The sequence below is a fragment of the Phragmites australis genome, chromosome 19, assembly GCF_958298935.1.
Source record: "Phragmites australis chromosome 19, lpPhrAust1.1, whole genome shotgun sequence".
Classification (NCBI taxonomy): domain Eukaryota; kingdom Viridiplantae; phylum Streptophyta; class Magnoliopsida; order Poales; family Poaceae; genus Phragmites; species Phragmites australis.
In genome coordinates, this window is record NC_084939.1 from 25,351,663 (window position 1) to 25,373,524 (window position 21,862).

General features: G+C 40.8%; 1 protein-coding gene across 1 annotated transcript; it reads left to right on the forward strand.

Moving 5' to 3' along the window:
* The first annotated feature begins 15,833 nt into the window (after nt 1-15,833).
* LOC133900428 (probable apyrase 3) lies at nt 15,834-21,643 on the forward strand. Its single transcript, XM_062341572.1, has 9 exons — nt 15,834-16,182; nt 18,959-19,087; nt 19,661-19,717; nt 19,824-19,916; nt 20,026-20,231; nt 20,318-20,409; nt 20,514-20,728; nt 20,824-21,013; nt 21,160-21,643. The coding sequence occupies exons 1-9, from the start codon at nt 15,922-15,924 to the stop codon at nt 21,288-21,290; spliced, it is 1,374 nt and encodes a 457-aa protein (XP_062197556.1). The 5' UTR covers nt 15,834-15,921; the 3' UTR covers nt 21,291-21,643.
* Nucleotides 21,644-21,862: the final 219 nt, after the last annotated feature.

The following is a 21,862-nucleotide window of genomic DNA, read 5'->3' on the forward strand; positions in this document are numbered from 1 at the left end:
ATAAGTGGCGTACTAAGGTGTTGACATTAAAAATGGAGCCTTTCATGAACAAATTGATCGACAATTGCCAAAATGCTCTTATTAAGACTAGAAATATTATGGATACTGTTTTTGTCTCTACATGAACTACTTCATGAAACCAAAATAAAGCATCAGATTGAGTTGGTATTAAAAATTGATTTTGAGAAGGCTTATGATAAAGTAAGTTGGGATTTCCTTTTCTAATGTTTGATGATGAGGGGCTCTAGTGCTAAATTGAGGGTTTGGATTAAGAATGTGGTTAGTGGAGGAACACTTAGTGTTAAGCTAAATAATCAGATTGACCCTTATTTTACTAGCCACAAGGGGGTGAGACAAGGTGATCCTTTCTCCCCTTTTCATTTCAATTTGGATGCTGATTGTTTGGCTAAGATGGTTAACCTAACCTAGTCCCAAAGGGAAATCACTGGTATGGCTTCATATCTTTTTTGAAAATGGCATTGCCATACTATAATCTACATATGATACAGTAATTTGTCTTGAAAATGACATAGCTAAACCTAATAATATCAAATTACTCTTGTATTTGTATGAGCTATTTGCTTGGGGGGAGATGAGACAATCGCTACTGAATATGTAGACTTATTCCATTGTCAAATTGGCTATTATCCCATAAGATATCTTAGGGTGTTTGTGAGCCCTAGCAGATTACATGTCATGTCCCAAACCTGTGATCACGTATTTAAGCATAATCTTGCATCATTAGCATCATATTTAATTCTGAGCAATTTTATTTTTGGAGCACTGGAGCACCTCGATTTGGGTAATAAAAAAGAGAGAAAGAAATTTGATAGAGAAGGAAACATGTTTGCAGTTGAAATAGACTTGTTTCTCTATCAAGGGGGGGGGGGGCACTAGAGTTGGCCAACCACCCTCTCCCTCTCCCTCTCCCTCAACTACAGCCCCACCCCCTCACTCCTCTACCATGCTCTCACCCTCTCCAACCCGAGCAACAAGCTGCTCCCCCCCCCCTCTCCCTCAAGCTCTGTCTTGTTCTTCCTCGGATTCCTCCTCTAAGAAACAAAATCGACGTATGTATGTGTTACTTACGTGATCCTTAGCTTCTAAGCTTCCCATCCATCTAAGTATTTTGTGCAACCATGAATGATTTGACCCGTTCTTGGTTTCTTTTGTTGTTCTTGATATTTGGAGCTAAAAGATGGATTTAGATGAGTTTGAGCTTGGAAATCGTGTTGTTCGGTTGGTGGATGAAGTGTAGAACCTATGTGCTAGTGCCAAACCCTTGTCTCTTTGAATTGGTGAGGTTTGCAAATAGAATTGACCAAAGTTCCTCGTAAAACCCGTGTTCTGCCCGAACCCGGAGGTTCCGGATTTAACCCGGAAGTTCTGGGTAAACCAAGTTGAATTGTACTCGAAAATCGTATGAGTTTAGTGTGTAAACTGAGTCTAGAACCCTTGGCCTAGTGCATATACATGTTTATGTGGGATAAATTTATCATGCAAGTCGAACCGACTGAGAAAAGTTATCGCAAACTCAAGTCTGCCAGAACCCAGAGGTTCCAGCATTAACCTAGAAGCTTCAAGTTATCTCGAGTTAAATTTAACCGAGCACTCTCATTCGGAGCCTCATCTGGAGAATCTGACCCAACCCAGAAGTTCTAGGTACAACCCAAAAGTTTCAGATTGATTCGATTTATGAGTAACCGAGCACTCTCATTCGAAAGCAACTCGAATATTCCGGCCCAATTTGGAGGTTCCGACCTCAACCCGGAACCTCCAAGTCAATCAAAACAGCAAACCGATGACCCCTGCCCAGAGATTGACCTAGAAGTTCTGAGTTCAACCCGGAATATCCGGATTCTATCAGAGTTTCTGAACTTATTAAATTGTAGATTTCATTAATCTTTCGCATGTCTTGTACTTTTTAACTTATTCTTATATGCACCTTGTGGTATACATCTTTGTATTTCTTTCATGCTTATTATTGTATGCATTCTTCTTTAGCAATCAAAGAACCGGAGTGTGACACGAGAGTGACACCGAGTAATTTTTTATTTTTAATGATACATCATATATACTAGGTCTCTAAAATATTAACTAGCTTAATAAGTGAAATACCAAATATTTAGTCTAATAATTAGGTCGTCTATTCAATTTTTTTCCCTCCGGTCATTGATGCGAGCGAGTGGTCTCTAATAGTAGGATGGAAGCAGACGAGTTGGGGATGGGGGTACCCACTTGTCAGTCTACCTCACATGCATAGCCTGCTGTGCGGTCCCGCCATCGCATTTCAACCTGACAACAGTCACATGGCAATGCCCACTGCCTGTTGTCGTGCCCCACACATCGAGATCTACTACTAACGAGTTGGTTCCTCTGACTGACAGGCCGGCCTCATCAAGTTATGGTCTACGTGATCGTGACTTTGTGTCGCCTTCCGAAGAGTGGGTGTTGCCTTCGCAATGGTCCAAAATGGATAAGGGCCACAGCAGAAAGTCGGACTAGACTAATGACAGATGGGCCCACAGGGCCCCGGCCGACTTGTCAACTGCTGCCACCCGCCAAGAGCATGCGCTGCGGGACCCGCGTGGCAGCGGCAGGGAGGACAAGAAATATTGACAGTTGGTTCCTCTTCTCCTGTTGGGAGCAGAGATCCATGCTTTGTCAGCACTCCGCAGTGACGGCCTATGGACTAGGGATGAAAATGGATAACAGGAAATTCGAATTATTTAATTTTGTATTTGTTAAAATACGAATATGGATATTTGTATTTGTTTTTAAATAGATACTAAAATGGATATATCCGAATTCGTTTTCGAGATTCGGATTCAAATATGGATATCCGAATTCGAGATATATCTGATTTATATCCGTATCCGCCAACCAGGGAACTAAATTTTGCTAAAGTTTTAGAAATTTCAGATATGAACGAAATTCCAACCCAATCAAATTGGAACAAATTTTAGTCAAATTTCATCAAATTTCAGTTAAATTTGATCAAAAATTTAAATTCCCAACATGAATTTTGAACAAAAAATTTAAAATTCCGGCCCAATCAAATTAGAACAAATTTCAGTCGAATTTTATCAAATATCAGTCAATTTTTTTCAAAAATTTAAATTTCCGACCTGAATTTCGAAGATCGAGTAGATATCCGAATGCGGATTCGTATTCAAACTATCCGATTCGTATTCGAGAATATCCGGATCCGTATTCACATTCGGATTAAAATGTGGTAAATTGTACTATCCGAATTCGATTCCATGCGTATTCGATCCATTTCCATCCCTACTTAGGACCTGTTTGGTTGTTCGTACGCTCTCAGCTTGATTTATATGAGTTATATAAACTGAATTAAGATAGGTTGGAGAGATATAGTATGATCTATTTGGTTGGCTGTATATGTTCAACCTGACTGAGAAGAGATTATGTTTGGTTGCTCGCATGAGTATATGTTGTATTACAAAAGAATTCACTTTTTTTTTAAAAAAAATAGCATAGGATTGAAAATATTTTTATAAATTAGTACATCATGGGATAAGAATATTAGTGAATTTTTTATTTTTAGAGAATTTTAATTAAATATTAACTTAGGTTTTTTTTTTTATCAAACCTATTAAAATAGGTTGCTAGTGAGCTCTAGTTTACTCACGAAAACGTTTAAATTTTTTGAATCACTCTTGTACCCTTAAATAAAATTTAAAGTTAAATAAAAAATATCAGGCGCAGTGTTTTGCACTGGGCGAGCCAGGCCCGACGCGTACGCCCGATTCCGGCGTAGCGCGTAGCCAGGCTCGCTCGATGCATTTGCACGGGAGGGTGCGGGCGAGAGGGCCGATCCGGGTAACCAAACACGCAGCTGAGCATGAGCGACTGCATCGACGGATGCTTGCACGAGCGAAGCGAAGCAACCAAACACGTCCTTAATGATTTCAGGAGTCTGGATTGGGTGCAAATCGTGTCTGTGTAGGTTGGATTTTGCTCAAAATTTAATCAGTTCAAGTCACGAATTTTCTCATAGCATATATAGAGGTACAGAGATGGGTCGGGTCGGGTGCCCATAGTCACCGGACCCTGGGTCCACCACTGGCACTCCGCATCACTCTACATGTGAATGCATTTCCTATACTACTCTACTCTCTCCATTTCTATACTGTATAGTGCAACATGTCAATTCTTTTTTAAGTGCATATAACCCTCTACCCTCACACAGATAATCTTTCCTCTATCTATCCCAATCTATACATACAGGAATCCTATTTCCTCAAAATGAACTGCTCAAACCTTCTTCTAGCATAGCTTCATTAAATCGGATGGCCCAAAACATCCAGTTCACCCAACACTCATGAGCCAACGATATTTTTGTCTCCTCTCCGAGTCTCAAACGTACCGTTCCTCTCCCAATTCAATTGTAGTCGCCTGCTCATGGAGCTCTACATCCTCCCGCCGCCTACTCCCAACGCTCCTCCCCCTCCTCGCGACCGCCAACCTCATCCCCAAGGACGGCTACATCGTCACCACCGCCAGGCAGAGCCCTCCCAGCCGCCTCTGGTCGGATCGGTCGCTGATGGAGCTTAAAAAGTTAATTGCACACAAAAACAGATGTTATGCAGTAAACATCCAACTGTTCCAAAATGAGATGCTTAACTGTTCACAAAAAAGCATACAAATTTGAGTTCCACGCATGCAGCTAGCATGCATGCTGCTGATGCTGGGCTTGCCATGATCAATGCGATGGCCTTGTTACTGTCCTAACCAACCATTTTCAATTCGTAATAACTCACTTACCTCGTATACGAGTAGAAAAAGTTCTCTGTCGACATCCAGGTGACTTTTTATTCTTCTCAGCAGCTTTACAGTCAAGTGTCGCCGCTTCTCACTGATATAACTTTTTGGAGGATCTGTTTTGCTTTCTATATTCCTGTATTAAGCCCGTTTGTTCACCGGCCGAATCTGACAAAGAACATGTGCATATACATTATACAAATACTACCAGCTAGTGTTCCATATGGTTAGAGATGAAAACGGATAAGAACGGTTGAAAAAATATCTAACCGTTTTTATTTTCATATTTTTTTATTGAAAATAAAATTGGAAACGGAAAAACCATAAATAAGTACGAACTTGGGAATGTCAGCATATAACAAACGAATCAATCCGAACGAAAACACGTCGGTATCACTCGAGAACCGATAATTCAAACTGGGAACCCAAAACAGTTATCATATTATAACTCGAGTACTCGACACAATATATAGTCCCACAAAAACTAGAGTTAGAGACGACATAGAAGCTTGGATGACATCGGTAAGTCCACAATCGACTGAGACTGGGTCACCGGGGTCTGGGTGAAGTTTGGGATATGGGTGATGTTTGGAATGGTCGGTTGGGTTTGGACTGTGAGTTACATTGTGATTTGTGAAGTTTGATCTCAATTGAAATTTTTTCAATTAAAACGGGATACTTATAATACGGCCAGGAAAACAACAAAACATTTTTCGTCCCATTTGCGTAAGTCTCGAAAATCTGAAAATAATCAGAAAAATATAGAAAACAGATTGAAATGGAACAAGATTTATTCGAACCGTTTTTATTCGCATATATATGACACAATCCAGAATGGCAGTTGGCAAAGTATAAGAAACGACCAAAGAGGGCATGACAAAAAAATAATAAAATATTTCAGATAAGAGCCGTGATTGGTTGTTATGTCCCTAAGATTATTTGGTACCTGATTACAGCTAATAATTTTCTCCAAATTGACAAACACTCTTCAGAATCTATCCCTATAATATTATCCACAGCTGACACTTTATTCTCCTGGGCCCCGCAGGTATGTATGCTGTAGGCAAAGCCCTGAATGACAATAGATTGCTCAACTGCTCGTCGATCTGCTATTTCTTTATTAAACCATATGGCAGATTGTTAATGTTGAGATTCTTAATATGGGAGCCCCCTAGTGATAATGCTACCTTCCAATTGCCAGTTCAAAAATTTAAGTTGCAAAGTAAGTCTCCATGCAATCTTTGTCTGAATATAATGCTAACCATTCTTCAGTAGTTGGTGTGCTCTCAATTCTAAGCCAGATTAGAACAGGACATTCTTATCCCAATTTAGGTAATCAATGAGGATGCTTTTTTAGGAGGGAACTAATCAATCAGGATGTGACCCCCACAATGGTGTTGTCGTTGTCAAAGCGATGTGAACTGGAGTTAAATATGTCATGAGAAGATATGATTAAGCTGTCCTTGTTCCTGTTTGATATTTGGCTAATGATTCATATGAGATGCCAGGGTATCTTTGGGTCTATTGTCACTATCAGGATGCATCAGGTTTGTTGGTTCTGCTCATGCTACAAAAATTATTTGCCTTTTGCTAGCAGCTTTTATTAGTAGGAGCTAGGAAGCAATCGATCACACAAAGAGGACTCAGTAACTGCAATTTTAACAATTGTTTTGCCAAAATTTGTTGTGTGCATGAACAGTCTATTTTTCTTCAGACATGTTGTGGTGTGCCTTCTGGTGCTACTCCTAAATTATCTCTTAAATGCTTATACAGGTGACATCTCCATCTCAAGTTCTGAACAAGATTATTGCGATGCACAACCGTTTCACCATTTCTCCAGCGAGGTCGAAAATATGCGATGATAATCGCATGCAAACCGGAAGATTATGCTAAATGCCCTCAAAAAAGAAAAGTAGTATGGTCAGCTTAACCTACTCAATATAGAGGAATCATGTCATGTAGTAGCAATCAACTGCGTTCTCTTAGAAAGGAGAAGCTGATGATAAACAGCTGCTCTGAGCTTTCTGGTGCAGATGGGCGCACGCAGACAATAAACAGAGGCGAAATACAAGCAACAATTTGTTTTTTTAGACGAAGTAACAATTTGTTAGATTGTTCTTTGCAGACATGAAATCTTTTCAGGTGACTTTCAACGGGCCGTCGAATCGATGGCAATTCAGTTAGTGAGCCTGTCGAGTGAGATGGGCAGTCCACCAAGTCATTTGTGCCGTGGGATGTTTTCGACCAAGGCCGGCACACTTTGTTAGAAGCCCTGCCCAGGCCGCCAAAAGAAGGACACATCTTTGTTAGAGGCCTATCTATTAACTTGGGCTTGTCCCTTCATAATTTTTAAACAGACGCTCTTCTAATCCTGATCTCCTCGGAGGCTCTGATCTTTGAGTCCAACTCCAACATGGTGCTGCACATCCGTTAATTAACCAATCTTTGAGTCAATCAATCAGCATAGATTAATGTGCATGCAGCCGCTCCTGCTAATTAACCAATGTTCAATATGTATGGAATGGTAGTACGAAATTGGTTACATATAACTTCAAGAAGCTATCGGTATTACTTAAATAGGAAGAAACATCCGTAGTCATATTCTAGAGATATAGTCTTCGATTGAACCTCGTTAGCTAGCATGCTGTCTCTGGTATCGTCTGTGCTGCATGAGGCCATGTTGATAAAGGAGGGTGGGCCTGGTGGGCCGGAGCACAGCAGCGGAATGAGTGGTTCCGGGCAGAGGCAGGATGGTGCTGCGGGTGCGCTCTGCTAGCTGTAGATGCGGGAGCCGACAGGAGTAGCAGGCCTGCTTGGCTGGTGCGGTGGTCCAGGTGCCGCTGGACCAGGCAGACCGAGCTGAGCACGTGGGTGCCGTAGCTGTGGCATTACCCGTGAAAGCTTCGACGACGACAAAAGACTTCCGTTGATGGACCCGGTACTGAGATACGCTTATATTTTGATATGCTTATATTTTTACACCTCTAGTATTGTGATATTTTTCTATAATAATTTACCTCCAGAGATCATTCGAATTGCAACTTTGAACTCCTAAAAATGAATGCATGATGCAACCAACTTATGCATGAATCAAACTATCATGTCTTTTTTCGTAATGACAGTTATGGATAATTTATAAATATTTATAGATACATTTTGATTTCTTTTCTCCCTTAATAATGTTGTAATTTTTAGGGCTTAAGAGCGAATGAGGAAACTTTTTTATTGGTCAATTACTAATATAATAGATAGATAGACTTAGTGAGGGACAATATATGATTAAACATGAATTAAGTTGTTATAATAGATAGATAGAGGACAAGCTAGTTGCGGAGGATGGAATGAAGGAATCCACGTGTTTTATGCCACTTTTAAAATATTGATGAATACATGGTGCAACGAACTTATGCATGAATTAAATTATGTTGTCTTTTTTTACTGGTATTTGGCTTTATTTTTTAAAAATAGCATAAGTGGGTAATAAAGAAGTAGATATATGGGTAATAGAGAAGTTTATTTTTTTTAATGACGGTTATGGATAATTTATAAATATTTATAGATACACTTTGACTTCTTTCCTCCCTTAATAACGTTGTAATTTCTAGGGCTTAAGAGCGAACGTGGAAACTTTTTTATTGGTTAATTACTAATATAATATACAGATTGATGTATTAAGGGAAATATATGATTAAACATGAATCAAGTTGTTATAATAGATAGATAGAGGACACGCCGGTTGCGGAGGATGGAATCGAGGAATCCGCGTGTTTCACGCCACTTTTAAAATATTGATGGGCCAGACGTGTAATACTTGCAGTGGCACCTGCACTTTTACGAAATTTCACGTTGAACTAATTCAGTATCTTGGGCTCTGAATTGCAACACGAACAGTACTGGAGGTGCTGATGTGAAAAACTCTCCCCGGCCAACTCCTACAAAACCCCTTACAGAACGTCGACACATGAACACAGCCCAGCAGTGTCCGTACTCCGATTCTTTCCTGTGCCGGCGGCCGGCTCGCGACATGTATAGACGCACTCTCTGCATTGGCTTAGCCTAGCTAGCTACGCAGGTCGCAGTGGCTCAAGGAGCATGTGGACGTGGTGCAGCCACCCGGTTTCGTGGACGCCGACAACACGCACAAAGTATATGCCACGCGGGTGGTCAGCGTGGATTGGGATGTCTCGCTCATCAGATGCTAGCAAGGGTTGCAAGAAATGAAGGAGATGTTCCAAATGAAAGAGGTCACATCATTTGTTTTTTTATGATCAAACATTAAATCTAGTATAATTAACTCGATTCTACGTATAGCTATTAGTAATAGCTGAGTTAATAAAATTTCATCAAATATACTGATAGCTCCATATAATATTGTTGCATATTGTACACCACCTATACCTCTATAAGGCTCCGGTATTCTTTATGATCAATTACCGGAAGGTTGTTTCAAAGTGTCTCCACAAAGTACTTTATATTCGCAGTCCGTTGTGCCGTATTCTCATGATACACCACCATATTATTTTAAGTAGTAGTAACAGACTAATGTGATTCCTATTCGGCCCCTAGCTGAACAACCTATGGCGCATGAAAATATTAGAGAGCAAATCGCTAGTATTTTCAACGAACATTTTGGGGTAAAATCTAAGGGTAGAGCATGTGTCTATTAAAAACCATACATTGATTTCTATGATAATATTCAATATCTTAGAGGGTATAGAGCGTCTGAGTTTATTGAGTTTGCTGAGGATAATAGTACAACTACTCTAGAATATATTGCTCAATTTATCTTGCAGTGTGGTAAAGCTAATGCTAGTGATATGTTAAAATTAAGATTGTTTGCTTTATCATTGTCTGGCCCTGTATTTACCTGATTTACTTCTTTGGCACCTAATTCTATTTATATGTGACCCCAATTAGAGCAGAACTTTCATGTGCATTTTTATGCCGAGGACATTGAGCTTAGATTGTCACATTTAACATCAGTTCAACAAAACACAATGAGTCTGTCACTGAATGCATTCGAAGGTTTAGAGATACAAGAAACTGATGTTTTAATTTGATAATTTCTGATAAAGATTTGATCGACTTAGCTTATTCTGGTTTACTTTCTCATTTAAAGGAAAGACTAGAGAAGTATAATTTCTTAGATGTTAGCCAATATTAAAAAAGCTCTGATTCAAGAAAGTCGAGCTAAAGAGTCTAAATTTTTTTATAGATTAAATAATAGAGTAAGAGAGGGTCGTCCTAATGTGAAAATGCTTGAGTATGAATCTGAAAATTCAGACGATGGTAATGTTAATGTATGCGTGGCCAAATAGGCTTGGGCCTCTGAGTCTAAACTATTCGTTTGCTCTGCTCTTAAGCCGATGCCTCCTAAGAATCAGTAAGAAAAAATTAAGTTTATTTTTGATGTAGCAAAATGTGATAGAATATTTGATTATTTGCTATATGAAAAATAGATTAAGCTGTCTCATGATAATGTGATTCCACCATTAAATGAATTAAAGAGACGAGCTTATTGTAAGTAGTATAATTCTTAGTCTTATGCTATTAATGATTGCAATGTTTCCTATTGACAGATTCAATAGGTCATTAACGAAGTATGATTGAACTTTATGAAGATGCAAGTAGACCTTCAACTGTTCCCGGTTAATATGGTTGATCTATATGACAAGAGCGTATTAATTCGGCCAACTCAAGTTGAATCAGCTAAATGGAAAAAAGTAATTGTTAGTGAAGAAATGTTAAAGTGTTTGGGGGAGAACAAAAACTTGTTGAAAGAGGCATTACTTGAAAAAACTCCTGAAGGTAAAGGATTGGTCAAGAATGCGAAGAACACTTCAGTCATAGGGGGGCATGTCATTGCTAAGCCAAACATGATCAAGCCAAAGAATCCGAAGGTTCAGAAGTGGAAAATCAATGAGACGAAAAAATATGATAAGGTTGAGAAATTCAAGCTCACTTTCAAGCAACTCTTGCTAAATATGAGAAAGATAAGGCTGTCCAAGCAAATACAAATCGGCCAAGTGGAGCTAAGCGATTAAGATCACCTTTAAGATAAGGAGTGTGTAATCATCAGTAATCAAGGGAGGATAATGCTACTAACATCTATTCGACATTCGGTATAGCGCCATGGTCCTAGATGCCTCCTTCAATGTCTTTTCCTCCTTGCCCGGCTTGGGGCTATAACGGTATGTGGATGCCATCCCCTTCTATGTAATTTAATCATTTTTATTTGATGTGGATACCACATAGGTCGGTATTTAATAGAATATCGCATCCAGTCCATGACCGATTAAAGCGTACAAATCGGTCTAGTGATGTTCAATATACTAGAGATGTGAAGAAAGTATACCGGGCCGAGGAGGGTAGTGCTTCTACTCAAATTTCAAATTCTAGTGTTGATAAAGCATGCGCTACTACTGCTGATATTATTAAGATTGGTTCAATGAAAATGTTAGTCAAAGAACTTGGCAAATAACCAATTATTTTTTGTGATAAATCGATTAAGTCTAAACACATATCTACTATTGTCCAAGTTGTTCTAAGGGCTAATGATCATGAAGCAAGTAGCACCAAGACATTTTCTAAATACCTATAACTGAGGTGGTGTCACTTAGGCTTATCTCACATAAAGAAATAAAGATTGCAGCGGCTACACAAGCAAGAATTAGTGGAGTAACAAGCTGAAAAGTTACGGGATGCTACTTTCAATGAGATTCAGCCAATACAACCCATGAAGAAAATATGGAGACCAAAGCTAGATGTTATAAAAGCTCCTACAATAACCCCTTCACTAACAACAACACCGGTGCCTTTGCAAGATAACATGAAAGATGAAAAATTACTTGATTATGGAGAGTCACTAGTGCATGCTAATAATGCTTCACAAACCGAATGTATGAATCTTAATATGATTTTTATGTTAGCTTTGGGGTTTTGGTTAAATGGTGTAGTGAATTAATAAGCAAAGATGTAAGGCTAATGTATTAGTCACCATCGTTCTAAGATATTCATGGACGATGTCTTAATCATCGCCCTAAGTAGATAGGAAGGGAGATGATATATTTTCAGTGAGCAAGCTTAAAAAAACAGAAGGGGCATGTGCTAGCGATAAGATTTAGTATTTATAGTGGTCAATGCATTAATGATTAGCTTACAGACGACTAGCGATTAGTACATCCATCGATGAATAGTGCTCTGACCAGGATGAACAATACTCCGACCATGATGAACAGTGTTTTGACCATGGTGAATAGTCTATGACAAAAAAACAATACTCGGCTATATGGACAGTACCTCCGACCAAATGAACAGTAACTTCAACCAGTGAACAACACTTTATGACCACAACTAGTGACTACGATCAGTGGTCACGACTAGTGAGATGATCAGTGATCATGATTTGTTTTAGCAATTGGTATTCAGACAGGTGAAAGAGCTAGTCGGATTCAAGAACATAGATACATCAAGGCCAAGTTAAAATAAAAGATACTTGGGTAGATATGTGGGAGTTTATATTGTTGATTAGGAAATGTATGCTAGTTATAGAAAGTTTGAAAATCAAAAGGCATAGCCGAATCATATCTAAAGTTTTGTTCGGTTTGAATTAGGAGTTCTAATCTCTTACGGCTAAGACGTAACACCCTTTAAATATGAGAAGGCCATGTCCGATTGAAAAAAATCAACTAATCGATCAAAACACAATCTATCTTTCATTTTTGTATATTTTGCCTAGCTTCTGTAGTCATGTTCTCCTTTTCAATCTACATTGCTATCTATTTTTTATCTCGACAACCAAGAACAAGCCTCGGCCATCCATGCTTCGACAGGATCTCTCCTGAGTGTGGGTGACGACAAAGGTCCAACAACACAGCACCACGACTGGGTATCCTAGGTGCTGCTAGCTGGATTGTGCACATAAGGTGCTCAGTGTTTAGCATGATATCTTTTTTGTGTCAACAGGTTGTAACTCATTGTCTTATGTGTGTGTGTGTGTATAATGTGTCTAGAGTTAACTCTAGTTATTGTTGCACCATCAATAACTATGTGTATGTATATACATATATACACACGTATATGCGCGCGCGCCGTTGCCATGTTCAGCTGTTCGTTTCCATGTTTCTCCACATGACACGTTCTCTTTCTCCCCACATAATCTATACACAATTGACAGCTTTTGTCGTATATCATCTCTTTTGTCTTCTTCTCTAGCTAATTTTGCATGAGGTAATATAACTATGGTTGAAAGAGACTGGTTTAGAACGACATTAATCTCGTTCTTAATAGAATGTGGTAGTAGCAATGCTCTACTAGCTAAACGTATATAAGAACAATAAAGTACTCCCATATTGAATGGAAGCGGACGCTTAGCTCAGTCACACGGCGTGCGGTTGAGCACCATCGTCCGCCAGGGCTAGAACTAGCACACCATCTTCTTTTTTAAGTCTGACATGTTGGGATATATGTGGAATATGTGTGTAAAAGTTGGTTATGAATTGTAATTGGGTGAGAACAAGGATATAGTTATAGTCAGATTTCTATTACCGGACCAATAAATATTAGGCACCACCGTATAACCGTAATAATGACAACAATTGAATATGAGGATGAGCGCACATAGTTATATCACGAAGATGTAAGCAAGATGGCCGAAGCTCATTAAAAACTATAGTGTCTTGGTGTGTTGATCTTGTACTTGACTTGACGATCTTGGTGATGCTTCTAATAAAATCCTAATAATTGGTATCAGAGTCATGAAGAAAGATCACATGACGGTCTGGGGAAGGACATGGCACAGGGTGGAGCATGGCGGCGATCGACTCGATCGGTGGATTTGGACATTTCAAGCATGACAACTCGAACCATCCGATGAACTGCGTCAACAGAACCCATCCAGACGTGGAGATTAGGTTGACGACAGCTGGAGGTTGATGTTCAATAAGGTCAGCCAGACATGATGGCCAGGTTGATGGGCACCTGGAATACATCGCTGATGAGTGCGACGGTTTCGATTCATGATCTAATTGAAAGGTGACCAATCTAGGTTAGAATAGTTGTTGCTACTTAAGGTGAAGCAGCGACGGTGATGACAAAGGCTATGGTGGACTCAGAGGTTGATGGAAGTGCTCAAGAGTTACGACAAGGTGACGGTGCTGGAGTTGCTCTAGGTGGTTGACTGGCCCGAGGAGTGTTGCGTTTTCACGAGCGGAGCTCTTAACCAGATGCTGAGCTTCATAGATGCATCCAACCATCTCTTGCGTCCAGTTAGCACTGGCGGGGTCATTCGCCCCCCAGGGGCGGAGTGGGGGGGGGAGTTGAGTAAGATCTTGGTGCGTTCTAGCAACTGTGCTATTCGAGACATATATTGAGTATTGGTGAATGCATCGAAAAAGTTTTTGGGACGCAACAGGGTCGTGACACCTCAACCCGCGGTGTTACCCATTGCTATGAGGGGTCGATTGGGAGAATCGGGATGACCGGGCGGCTAGCCATTCCAGCTATAGTCATGTTGTTCCATCCATCAGGAGCTTGCATGACTTCGTTTATGGTCGGATTAGTGGGGGCATCAAGATTTTCCCCATTCTCTTGATCTTCGACTTATAGGGTATTGACCACATGATACTCCTCCTCGTCCTCAAATGAGTCTAAGGAAGACACAAGGTGAATTGGGGCTCATCCTGCGGGATGTTCTCATCGGAGCCCTCGATTCCTCGGTAACCCACATTGCCGGTAGCAAGGATGTACCATGAGATCGAATGGCCTAACTTCCGATACGATCTATTGGGAGACCATCTTGACTGGCCGATTAAAAAGTCGACTGGCTGTAAAATGCCTTCGACGATTGGTGTATCTCCGGTAATTCTTCTAGCTTGGCATATATGTCGAGGTTGAAATCGCTGAGATACCTAAAATCTGAATCCAGCATGCCGGGTAGCACGATATCTTCTTATGTCTACTGTGTTGCTCGTATCCCCACGGGCAATGCTAGCTGTCGAGGATTTGATACTCGTTCGCAAGTTATTTTATGATATGGAAAATATGAATACCTACTAATCGTCAAAGTATATCGCATAGAGAGACATAGAGTTCATACATATCCAGGACCCCGAGTTGGATAATAGCCCTATGTTCTGTTTTGACTTAATTATTCTTGGATCACATAGTACAATTATGAAGTATATGGTTTCTAACCTTAAGAAGTATGTGAATTTGACTGTGTCTAGGGCTTAAGACCTAATCGACTAGAGGATTGTTTCTGTCGTGGATCTTCAATAGGTATTGATCTTCTAATTGACTAGTTTTGAAGGGCTTTATGACTTCGAAGATCTGAAGGCGCGACTTACTTGTGTTTCGATTGGCTCAATGTGAGAATTGGTGGTTTTGTTGCTTAATTCCTGGAATGTATCCCTTTTTCTAGCTTATATAGTCAGGGAAACCTAGAGTATAATCCTAGTTGAATATCTTAGACGTATTCAATTCGGATTGTGGAAGTCCTAAATATCTAGAATTCTTTGCCGAGTAAGAGATAATTTACTAATTTGGAACCATCACTTTCCTTGTATTGTATATCCATACATTACTCCACGGCAACTACGATTAGCCCCGTATCAGATAAGACATAGACTATCATCGTAAACCTCTTTTAGAGATATATAGAATATATGAGATAATTATATATCCTTATCAAGAGGAGGCTTTGTTATTAGCTAATTACTGATATAATAGATAGATTGATGTATTAAGGGTTAAACATGAATCAAGTTGTTATAATAGATAGACAAAGGGCATACTGGTTGCTGTAGGATGGAATCAAGGAATCCGCGTGTTTCACGCCACTTTTAAAATATTGATGGGCCGGACGTGTAATACTTGGAGTGGCACCTGCACTTTTACTAAATTTCACGTTGAACTATTTCAGTACCTTGGGCCCTGCCTAATTAGGGACTTGATTTGCAACGCGAACAGTACTGGAGGTGCTGATGTGAAAAACTCTCCCCGGCCAACTCCTATAAAACCCCTTACAGAACGTCGACACATGAGCAGCACAGCCCAGTAGTGTACGTACTCCGATTCTTCCTCTGCTGCGGCGTGTCGGCGGCCGGCTTGCATCGGCTAGCTAGGCAGGTCGTCGCAATGGCTCACGCCGCCGGCATCGCGGCGCTTCTCCTCCTCCAGCTGGTCTCGTCGTACCCCAGCGCGGTCCTTGCCGATGCAGTGCTTGGCCGGAAGGCCGGTGTACCGGACGAGCCGGCCGCCGAGAATGCACCGGCGGGGAAGGGGAGGTACGCCGTCATCTTCGACGCCGGCAGCACGGGAAGCCGGGTGCACGTCTTCAGGTTCGACAAGAAGATGGACCTCGTCGAGATCGGCAACGGCATCGAAGTCTTCGCCAAGGTACACGTCATTCACAATATTTTATCTAAGCCGGTATTAGATCATCTCTAATAGCTACTTCAAATTTTCATCCTCAAAAATACTATTACAGCATCTCCTATCATTATTACAGTATCTTTTATTTTTTCATTTCCAACAGCTACCCCATTTTCTATCTTCTACTCCTTTTTTTCTCTCTCCGGACCCACTGTCAGCCTCTATAAACAGTGCAGCTACAGTAACATACGCTGCTTTCTTCCTACGGGTCCACTGGCAGCCTCTGTAAACAGTGTTGCTACAGTACCGCTACGGTGCTACAGTAACTCCGCCGATTTGCAGTCCCATTTTCTCTCCAAAATACTGTAGCTGGAGTTGGCCTTAGTTGCGGATTGGACGAGGAATCACGGATGGCCATCTCTGACTAGATTTTTGATTATTTATTTATTTTTATTTTCTTTATTTTCTCTAATCTCTAATAGTTTCTCTTAAAATGATTTATAAAGAAAAAAGAGATAACCTTATCCGAAGAGAATGACCTCAGAAATTCTTTCGTGACAAAAATTATAAAAAAAAATATTTCAGTATTGAAAGAAATAAAAATTCCTTCAGACCCTGACAGAAAACCGGAGATGGTTACAAAACAGTCAGTACGGATCGAATATGACCGCATAACTATGTACCAGTCACGTGTTTTTTCCATTTTTTACAGTACGTTGGCTGTTCTACGACGATCCAACGATCCAAAGGCTGTCTTCAACCTCCAGGTCTTGCTTCTCTCTCACGAGTCATCTCTGCACGCCTGCACGCAGTATCGATCGGCTCCCCGCCCTGACGTCCTCGTATCTGCTGCCGCTTCTCTCTGTCGCGCTAACTGGTATTTTTTCCGCCTCTCCTGCCGCCGGCTCCGCCCACCGGCTGTTCTCCGCCACCTGTGGCCGGCGGCAACCCTGCCGCCTCGCCGCCCTGCCCGCCATAGCCAGACAGCCTCCGGAGAGCTTCATCTAAGCGTGGGCCAAGTGAATCTCACGCGGGAAGCTAACCCCATCGCTAACCTCGCCGCCTAGTACGTCGACTGCAAATTCGCGAGTTTTCAGCCGATTGATCTCTAGCAAGTTTAATGCTGACAATAAAAATAGTTAAAAAATTATATCTCTATTTTTCCTCAAGTGATAAATAATATGAAAGATAAGTGCGAGCATGATAGACGAAATGCGGCCCAGGCTGCCAGAAGGCAGAGGGGAGAGGGGGCTGGGAACATGATGTGCCTTCTACCCCAATTTAAGACTTTATTTAGCAGAGTTCTAGCTGTAGATTTACTTCATAGATTCACAGTAGAACAAATATAATAATGAGCTGGAGCTCTGCAAAAGTAGTGAAGTTGAAGCTGAGCGGAGGGCGGGAGGCGGTGGGTAGGGTGACGGCTTGGTGGAGGGTAGCGGGGGTAGGGTGGCGGCGAGCAAAGGGCAACCAGACGGTTTGCGAACGATCGAACGACTAAGGGAAGGGACGAATGATACAGGGGTATTACCTAGTGATAATGCTTTTTCCCAAGCTTTGTGGAGCAACTTTTCACCTGCTCCACAAATCAATACTATATACTAAGCGGGGAGAAATCGAAGCCCTCTCAGCACGCTGAGCACTGTAGCTACTATAGCAAGCATATGCTAAGTGGGCCTGCGCCTGGCATGCATCCGCGCGTGCTTCTGGACTCCTCTCTGCGGAGGGTGATGGGACGCACACACGATTACTTCAATACCTGTGCTTACTGCCATATACTCGGCCATGGCTCACTAACCCTAGAGTAACACATATATATACATACATATATATACACATATATACAAATATATATATACATACAAAATTATTCCATTCAAAAAACAACAAAATATCTCACTCATTTATTTCCTCATACACGTACACCCAGATAAAATCCAGCGTGTCCCCTAGAAACTTTAGTCGCCGGCAGAAACTTTAGCCGCCAGCAAAAAAAAAAAAACACAACATCATTTTTAAATTAATACTTCTCTCATTTATTCCCTCGTACACGTGGAACCAGATAAAATCTAGCCGCCAGCCCAAAATTAGATAAAAAAATTCTGGATCTCCACTTCCCTCACCGTTGATGATTCGTACTTAAAAAACAGCAATGACAAAAAAAAAGATAAAAAGAATTACACCACTGTCAATTTAACAGCTTGACACATAAATACTGACAGAAAAAAACATAATTGATCCATGGACCTTAACGTATTAAATAAAAAAACTACAATCGCAACATTTCAATGTGTGGCTGTAAAAAAAACAAAAAAAAAACGATTGTACCCTTCAAATTACAACCTACAAATCACACCAACATTACAGTATTATATTTATTCGAGACGGGCGCAGCAACGCGCGCCATTCTAACTAGTTTATATAGCTAGAAGACCAACTCCACTGATTATGCTACTTAAAAAAATATAAAGCTACTCTATTTGGCAAGATTTCAATCCAACATGAATCCTAAATTTGGAGCTACGCCGAACACCCTTTAAGTTCCTAGCTAGCTCCACCACTGCATATTGCTACTGCTACTGTCAAACAAACTAGTGTGCTAACACAATGCAACAAAGCATATATATAGTACATATAAAATAACACAACTATTTAATTCTAACAAATGTAGCTAGAAAGGGAAATGACCTTGCTTTTAAATTCTCTTGTTTTAATAATTTTATAGCTCCTTATGTTGTGATCATTGGTGTCGAATTCAGATAATGATGTGACAATGCACCAACTTTGTTTTCCGGTGCAGGTGAAGCCTGGACTGAGCTCGTATGCCGGACGGCCACAAGAGGCTGCAGACTCCATACTTCCCCTTCTTGAGAAGGCTAAGAGCGTCGTCCCTCCATGGCTTATGAAACGAACACCTCTTAAGCTTGGAGTACGTACGCCAACATATTTGCCATGAATTTAGAAGTGCATCACTTCCAAGACAGTTGGACCTAATGTTTAAACGAGAAATCAAAATCTTCCGTACTATACATATTGTTTTAGATAAAATATAGTCTCTAATACATAGCTTTGACTATTATTTTTATTAAATATATCTATAAAATATATTGAATTTACGATATTATGATAGCATTTTCAAGATCAATATTCACATACGATTTTAAGGTTTCCAAACTAAATATTTTGAAAGCTATTGTTTAATCAGGTTTTAAAAAATTTAACCAAATATTTTCTAAAATAATAAGTATTTATGACAGGAGGAGTACTAAGTCATAATATACTACGATAATTTCTTCTCCTTGAAATTTGACAACATAGCCATCAAAATTCTTTACTTGAACGCATGTTTCTGAGATCCGTACGTGGATCTAGCGAACAATATTCTAGTAGTACAGTATTTCTATATAGCGTTTCCGTGATACAAATATAGATCGCATATTTAGCATGTGTGTGACTCTAAAGTATTTTCCTTTTAGCTTAAGCTTAGTAATCAAAATTGCAGGCTACTGCTGGGTTGAGACTTATCGGAGATGAGAAAGCAGATCAGATTCTTCAAGCGGTAGCTTCATCTTACCGTCCTGTTTTGTGTTTAAAATCATTTCATACATGATATTGATCACAGGATTAAAAAGTCACTTAGGGTTGATTCTTAATAATACATACAGGTCAGGGATCTTGTCCACACTAAAAGCAATTTTCAGTACAACCCCGAGTGGATCAATGTTATCGAGGGATCTCAAGAAGGGTCTTACCTATGGGTACGAGCTAGAAAACCATATACGCGCTTAATATTTTAACTCGTATGTACATGCATGTTCTATAATTCCTAAATTTAATCTTTGTATTAATGGCATGATATATACGTAGGTTGCTGTGAATTATCTATTGGATAAACTGGGAGAAGACTACTCCCGAACGGTAGGTGTGGTTGATATGGGCGGTGGATCGGTGCAAATGGCCTTTGCCATCTCCGCAGATGCTGCTGCAAAGGCTCCAGTAGTGCCCGACGGGAAGGATCCCTATGTTACAAAAGAGTATCTTAAAGGAAAAGATTACAACATTTATGTTCACAGGTTTGGATTTAGAACATCAACAATAGGAAACAAGTGCATTTGTTGTCAAGTTGTTAGAATGATCAACGATGACCTTGTCATTGCAGCTACTTGCACTATGGCTCTTTTGCAGCCCGCGTAGAGATTTTGAAGGCAAAGAATGGACCATTCAGCTACTGCATGCTGCGTGGATTTAGTGGTATATATGATGGCAACATACACAAGCCATTTCCCTTGATTTTTTTTCATGAACCATGTAATGCATAATTAAGTCTCTTCTTCTTTCCCACTTTGTTAATTAAGGTAACTACACCTACAATGGGGAGCAATACGATGCAACTTCCACACCAGAAGGAGCAGTGTATGACAAGTGCAGGGCAGAGGTAAGCAAGGCACTGAATCTTGATGCACCGTGCGAGACAAAGAACTGCACCTTCAATGGTGTGTGGAACGGGGGTGCGGGAGCCGGCCAGGATACCCTCTATGTCGCATCAAGTTTCTACTACGTGGCCGCGGAGGTACTAACAAAGCAATTCCTCAAGCTGCAACCCGAATAAATTTAGCTTGGATGTTTGCAAATTACAAGATCTGAATTTTTTTTCCTCTCTGAAAGGTTGGCATCATAGATAGCAAATCTCCCAGCGGAAAGACTACCCCTGCCGCGTTCAGAGCTTCTGCAGAGAAGGCTTGCCAACTGAGTGTCGAAGAGGCTAAAACTACATACCCCAACGTCAAAGATGGCGATGTGCCATACCTATGCATGGATTTAACTTACCAGTACACATTGCTCGTGGACGGCCTCGGTTAGTACAACTGATCAATGCTGAACATTTTTACTCGCCACACCGAGAAGCTTTGCTATTGCTATACTTTGTCTATTACTAGCATCTGTAACAACACCAAGCTATTTCAAGGCATCATGTAACCGATACGGTTGTGTGCATTGCAGGTGTGGAGCCAACAAAGGAGATCACCGTGGTAGACAAGGTGAAGCATGGAGAGTACTATGTCGAAGCTGCATGGCCTCTGGGCACTGCTATTGAGTCCCTGTCGCCCACAAAACGGCTTCAGAATGTATGATTATCGATTTAAATCCAGGCCAGATGGGTATGGACGACTCAATTGTACCGTGACCATTCTCGGCATGGCTCTATTTGCAGTTAGCCCTGCGGTGTAATAATGTCCCTGTTATGAATAAATCGTGTGCGCTACACTTGTTAAGGTTTTGGGTTCAGTAGTTCGTCGGTTTGTTAGGATTGGTTAGCTGAAGATTTTTTTTTCCGGGTCAGAGTTCGTTTTGAGTCAGCCACGCATGCAGGGATGTGGGATGGCATGCTCGCTCAGGCGTGGCTAAGATGTCGAGCATTCAGCCCATGCATTCGTGTCAGTTCGGAAGAAAACCCCGCTGCAAGATCAGTTCGGCAGAACCAAAACCCCTCGTGTTTTCTGTTTGTGTTCTTCAGTTCGTCAGAGTACTGTAGCACGTCCGAAACTCGCCTGGTTTTTGTCAGACTTGTAGAGCGCAGCGAGAGAGAGAGAAATCGGATAGCTGCGAGTGTTCCAACAATTGGTCTCAGAGCCTGTAGAATCCCTGGGAGATGCCATCCGTCCCAACTGGCACCCACTCGCGGATGCCTTCGCACTACGCTCGC

What these genes read in the sequence shown, in the direction of transcription:
- LOC133900428 (XM_062341572.1), top strand. Translation starts at nt 15,922, where the DNA reads ATGGCTCACGCCGCCGGCATCGCGGCGCTTCTCCTCCTCCAGCTGGTC. An exon ending in CAGATCAGATTCTTCAAGCG is followed by an intron (nt 19,718 to 19,823) that starts GTAGCTTCATCT and finishes TAATACATACAG; the next exon opens with GTCAGGGATCTTGTCCACAC. An exon ending in ATTGCTCGTGGACGGCCTCG is followed by an intron (nt 21,014 to 21,159) that starts GTTAGTACAACT and finishes TGTGCATTGCAG; the next exon opens with GTGTGGAGCCAACAAAGGAG.